We start from the raw sequence: 6,621 nt of genomic DNA on the forward strand, positions 1-6,621 counted from the left end.
AACATTCATTGTCACATAATAGTACAAATACTGTTTCAGAGGCTTTACCATCCTGGAAGGAACAAGTAAATCACTAAAACCTTGTGTTATCCTGGCATTTAATTAAATCAAATGCTCCAGTCGAGAGGTTATCTGCACTGAAGAAACAAGTACCTTTCCTGACATCTGCTTTTAATACTTTGAGCCTGATGTCTAAAGGAGATGTTACTGTACATTTCTTTGAAAAACATTTATTTACATCAACTCCAGAAGGTAAAATTCCCACAAATTGAAAGCAACTGTTCACACTTTATTGTCTATATGAGCCTGTGGGCTGATGTCCACAGCAGCTTCTTACCTGGAATAGCAGGACAGGCTGGTACACAGCAGTGTGTTTCCAACGGCAATGAGGACAAAATGTTGATGGAGCAAGCTGTTCACCCAGCAGTCTGGCATGACGTAGTACCCATAGCTGATGGCACAACCTGACCACAAACACACAACATTAAAATGCTAAGTGATTTAACATGAGGTGTTGCTGTAACTCTGTTCATCTTGCCTTCTGGAGCTTCTGGCTTCCTACTGCTCCTGCACATGCCTTTATTTAGTTTACATTCATGTATATTAAAGTATACTGCATGATGAATGTCTGTGTATGCAGTATATGTGGATGTATTTGTGTACAGATCATTATGTTCATAATAACTGCATTTTTTATGTAAATAAAGCTTAAATGTATCTTTTGGTAAATTATGTACGACTCGCAGCAGTTTCAATACATTCATAAAAAAAGCTAAATCTGGTTTTCCAAGAAATTCACAAATCAACATTTACTGCTGAAAGAAGAGGGAGGACAGGAGGAAGAAGACATCAAATCAAGGCATTTAAAACACAGCAGCATTAAAGCTATAAATGTATTATCTAAAGATTTGTATTCAGCTGGCAGTCGGAGAATGGTGTCGTTTGTCTGCTATGGTGTGTTCTCTGATACACCCACTGGGAGTCGCCAGAGTAGAACAAGGAGAATCTACACACCAAGGCTTTTACCATACATTTCTTTGTCATTTAACATAATTAATGTCTGCAATTTACAAGCAACGATCTGCCTATCAGAAAGCTTTTCAGTGTACTGGAACTGTCTGAAGACAAAGAGAGGCACAGTGTAGATGTTACAGTGACATCCCACCACCCCTCTGCAGCTCTAATCACTGAGACAGACTTGAACTTTAGTCTGTGCGCCAATCTGAAATACACAGACAACTGTGAACATAGACTCAACTTGAAATGCACAATTCAAGTGCAGACAATGAATCTGTACTGCATGGACGTGTCACCATAACCTCTAGAGTCCTGAGCTTTGGAAACCCAAGCTGTGCGGTCCTCATATGAGGACGCAGGGACTCTAGAGGTTAAAACAGACTGACAGTGTCAGCAGATGCTACAGGAAAACAGGTTGTTCAAATGACTGCTTGTACAGCAGTTAACCCCACTGACTGTGTTCCACCGCGGTCCTTAGTTCAGTGCCTGGATGAGATTATAAATGGATGACTCATAAGTGTTGGAAACTGAACACAAATGTGAGATGCTTCTAGTCAGATCTACGTCAGCTCTCTTCAAGACAAATTAATTCACTTTGCCCATTCATGGCTGGGTTCTGCCCTGATCAATGTAAAAGTTAAGATGTAATTTTTGACAGTACTCTGCCTTTCACCGCTCATATAATGGATGTTTCTAATGCAGCATTTTTCCACCTTCACAGTACTACAAGGCTGCACCCCCAATTGTCACAAGTACTGAGGTCTTGGTCAATGCTTTTCATGACATCACACATTCACTACTATAATTCTAGATGGGTATTCCTAATAAATATCTTCATCAGCTGCAGGTAAGCAAGGATGATTGTCCAGGCAGAAACACAAGATCATTGTACTATACTAAACCAACTCCCCTGGTTCCCAGTCTTTAATTGAACAACAGTTGTCTGGTGAGCTCAGTCTCTCACCCCTTCACCTCTAACTTCAAGATGACCCTGGACTTCAGCAGGCAGAGCTAAATCTTTGCCAAGACTTACCCAGGCTGTAGAGGCTGAGGGCTCCGTAGTCAAAGAAATAGCAGATGTGGCATGATTCTGGGGACATGGTGCTGAAGGTGTGTGCACAGCTAGAAGTGAAGGGGTAAATGCAGATAACCACCATGTACACCAGGAGGGGCCAGGTGTAGATGTCAGTCAGGAAATTCAGAGTGGAGCATAGGATGCAGAAACGCCACAGGAAATACCTGAAAAATGCCATTTTTCTCTTAGTGCAGTGACATAAAACCTCACGTTTATAATACCTCAGTTTATAACTGCTTCACTCTGACTTCTATTGTCCCAGGTGCTTCAACTCTGCTGTACCTGGATGATTCTGTCATTCTGGACTGCAGAATGCAATTTACAAGCATCTCCCCCCCCCATTTACCCTAATCATGTTAGGGTATTATCCATATTTATCTTCTTCACAGTACTACATAGGCTTTAAGGAATTGCATCTCCATGGCTTGTGTGTGTTTTGATTCAGGATCTTCATAGTTTTGGGGATCCTGCTTCAACCCCCCACATAGGCTTTAAGGAATTGCATCTCCAACATGGGGTCCACCCTCGCCAGTCTATCAGAGGGCTGACATGTAGACAAACAACCACACACACACACTCCTACAGGCAATTTAGAGTCACCAATCAACCTAAGCTGGCATCAAATTCAAAGAGTGAATATTTGCAAAAAACAAAGTTTAACAGTTTGAACATTAAATATCTTGTTTTGTGGTGTATTCAATTAAATATGGGTCAAAAATGATTTGCAAGTCAACGTATTCTGTTTTTATTTACGTTTTACACAATGTCCAACTTCATTGGAATTGGGGTTTGTACATGTGAGAAGATTTTCTTTAACTTTAAAGTCAAACATTGGGGCAATTCATAAGCCATTTCTTAGAAGTTGTATACATAAAAGATCACAGCAAAAAGACTATGAATAGTTGCTGAACATGTCTTTGTCTCGTATTGGATCTTCAGGTGCACCAAGACAACGGTGACACATGAAAGTGCACTGAACAACATAGATTAAATGAACATGGGATAATTGAAAAGACTGACACCCACCATGTTGGCAGGAAATGGGTCCAGATGTTGATTGTCTCATTGTTCATTTGGAAGCTGCTGAGGATACAGTCCAGCACTGAACTGCGTGGGTGACGGTATCCAGAAATGATGCTGTCCTCCCTGAACACCTGAGGACCACCCAGAAACAACACTGTAAAAAAACTCTTGTTGAAACAAACTCCTTGTCTCCTACATTGTCTTCAAATTACCTCAGATAAATCTTACCAAATAACACATACACTGACACTATTATATCTGCAATAAGCTAATATATCGGCATACCTCTATTCCCAACTTTTTTGGCTACTGACCACTTAAAGTAAACCAGGGTCAGAATGCAATCCTTCATCACAGATGACATACTGTGCATATGTGGGTTGTTCCACCATGTTTCATGTGATGAATCACTGGAAACCACAGGCAGAGCTATTCAAAACCTTTAGTACCAAATTCCTATTTTTATTGAATCATTTGATTAAAGGAGCTCAGAGCACCATCCTCTGTGACACAGTCATACCAGTTCCCCTGCTTTATGCATTCGGTTACTGTATAGAATATATGAACTTTCTTCTAAAAATAGAATAAAACAAACTATAGGAAAGCCTTCCAGACACTTTGTTAACCTTGTAGAGAAGCCCCTTCCTTGCTTACCTTTGGGACCTGGTGGCTGTCAAAGAGCTGGGGAAGCTTGATGCTAAGCATGTCTGTAGGCAGTCTAAAGGCACCCCTCCCTCTCTGACAAACCTCTCTGAGCCTGGCACGCCCCCGACAGAGGACTAACCAGATAGGGCAGTCAAATACCGGGATCCGGGCCCCTTGTCCTGGATAGTCTGGCTCCCATTGCAACCAGCGTCCCCAGCCTTGGCTCCACCCACCTCCGACGCCACTATGGGCCCCAATCCCCCGCCACACGGGAAACACTGCAGGGATGCACAACAACACAGACAGTCAGACACCAAAGATTCTTCTTCTCACTTATAATTCTGTATGGTCAGGAACCTGTTAAAGAGCTACTGCCGTCCCATGGCACCAGCAGGTCTCTGAGATCTTCTGACTAATGTTTGCTGGTTTTTCCCCGATGTTTAAAACTAATCTGAACTCTTTAAAAGGATCATTCAGTGGTTACAAGTTACATTACTGACAGCCATTTCACAATGAATGCAAGTTGCACTGTAATCATTTAAATTTATTTAAATCATTTATTTAAATCATCATCATTTATTTAAATCATCTTTAAGATGGGAAGAAATCATTTAAATGATTACAGTGCAACTTGCATTCATTGTGTTCCCGTTTTAGACACTCACTGGTTTCAGTTTCTTTTAGTACAGTATCAAAATCAAACTGAAACTTACTTAACATAGCTAATGCATCATGACGACACTACAACAAAAACCCAGTGCAGACAAAGTTACTTAATGTTGAGTTCTATTACAGCTAGCACAGACAACTCTACAGTGTACCATGTCAATATTTACCCTGGCACTAGAAAATAGCCATAGCCATGAGGTGTGTGATTAACTGATTTCACAGGATATTTAGAGGCAGGGAGAAACCCTTCTGTAGTACACTGATAAGAAAAGTCTGCACTCTTATCCTCTCTTTTCATTAAAATGAACTGAACACTATCTGGGTTGTTTGAGTCATCACTGACATACAGCAGTGGAGTCATCAACACTGAACCGGTTGCAACATATCCGATTTCTGAACATTGTGTTCCAGGTTTATCTCTGGGATGATGTCCAAAGTGGAACAGTTCTATCAGCATTAAAGATTATACATTTGACCGGGTCTTTGATGTGACTGATGTCTGGTAGAGCGTGGTGTGGAAGAGCAGATACTGAGAACAACCTCCTATTGTGGCTGCTCTTGAGACAACGATGTGAAGAATGCCTGACACTGTCACATGGCAGTGGCCTGAGAGAAAGTGAGCGTGATAATAAGAACATGTCTGTCAGAGCCAGAACATTCCTTCTCTGTCAACAGCCTAAGACTCGAGACAAATCCTAAATCTTCATTGGATTTTTACCTTTGTCAAAACAACTGTCGCTAAGATCATGATGCCAGTCAAATATTTCCTGGTATCGCTCCTGTCATTACAGCTCAGGCCTTGATGGGTTCCTCTCTGGTAATGTAGCAACAACCTGAGGTGACTGCCACTTACTGCAACCCAGCTGCAGGCCTCCGCCTGCTAACTATGACAAAGTGAGCTTTGTGGAGGCTAAAGCCTTGAGAGTACAGGGTCCAGAGGATATCTGTTACACACTGTGCTGGATGGAAATGAAGGGCCTCCTCTCACTCACTCACTCACAGACACACACACACACACACACACACACACACACACTATCCTATCATGGAGAACATGCACAAGTACCCCGTGCATCAACATTCATGCACACAAGTACATATTGTGCATTTATCAGGACTGGAAGACATAGTAGTACACAAGCAACAACACAAACACACCCAAAGCTTATGTTGATGCCGACAGTTACTAAAAGTCACTCTGTTCACCGCAGTGTGAAAAAACTCATTTGAATTCAGATCATTAACCTCATGTGATGCCAGTGATTTGAATAGTCAGTTTTTTGCAAGCTGTGTGACTGATGTGAATGTTAATTCTACGCATGCAAAATCCATATAATTAGATTATAACTGGCTATAAGAGATAAGAGACAATAGAAGATGACTTTATTAAACTGAAAACGGCCAAGTCAAGAATGTTATTGCTGCAGTGAACTTTGGGAAGCTGACTTGATGTTTGTGGACATGTACCAGGAAACTATACTCCTGAGGACATGAGCTCTCATCAGCAGTGACATATGTAGTGCAGCTCCACAGAGCAAGTATGTCCTGTCACGCTGTCCAACATGAGTAGGAATCATGTGACAAAACTGTACATGGTAAATGGTCTTATACTTGTATAGCGCTTTTCTATGTGTTGCAGCACACTCAAAGCACTTTCACACTTCCAAGCACTCACTGGGAGCAACTGGGGTTCAGTGTCTTGCTCAAGGATACTTCGACATGCGCACTGGACAAGCTGGGAATCGAACTGCTAATCTTCCAGCTAGGAAACGACCTGCTCTAACTCCTGAGCCACAGCTCCCCCATGCTCTGCATTTGAACAGAACCCAAATCCTCCTTCAAAAACACGCAGAAACACGATTAAAAAGCACAGTAGAATTATAAAAGGATGAACATAACCAGCAAACACAACCAAATGAGTAGAAAAACACTGTTTTGACAACTTACACACAGTATATGAAGCAATAAACACCTCCGAGTTTTCAAAATAAGTTACCAAGGAAAAAAGTAACCAAGCTGTTACACTGATGATATGCTTAGTGTGATAAAGGCATGCATACTCCTGTTCACCACACCCTGCTGCACGAGGTCATCTATCTCAATGATGGAACAACTGAGTCACTACGAAAACATGAATTTGTGCCGAGTTAAGCCTGGCTGTTCCACCCTGCGGAGTTGTTATAGTTTTTCAG

General features: G+C 41.6%; 1 protein-coding gene across 4 annotated transcripts in view; it reads right to left on the reverse strand.

Annotated features, from left to right (window-relative positions):
- Positions 1-6,621, reverse strand: part of paqr6 (progestin and adipoQ receptor family member VI) — a 31,032-nt gene that overhangs the window by 6,525 nt on the left and 17,886 nt on the right. For all 4 annotated transcript variants that reach the window (XM_020609667.1, XM_020609670.1, XM_020609669.1 and 1 more), the window contains 4 exons: positions 3,770-4,038; positions 3,119-3,246; positions 2,051-2,256; positions 338-464 (listed from right to left, as the gene is read on the reverse strand). In XM_020609667.1, the coding sequence (XP_020465323.1) occupies positions 338-464; positions 2,051-2,256; positions 3,119-3,246; positions 3,770-4,038 (730 nt within the window). The remainder of the gene's footprint in view (positions 1-337; positions 465-2,050; positions 2,257-3,118; positions 3,247-3,769; positions 4,039-6,621) is intronic.

The sequence above is a fragment of the Monopterus albus genome, unplaced genomic scaffold (assembly GCF_001952655.1).
Source record: "Monopterus albus unplaced genomic scaffold, M_albus_1.0 scaffold101.1, whole genome shotgun sequence".
Taxonomy (NCBI): Eukaryota; Metazoa; Chordata; class Actinopteri; order Synbranchiformes; family Synbranchidae; genus Monopterus; species Monopterus albus.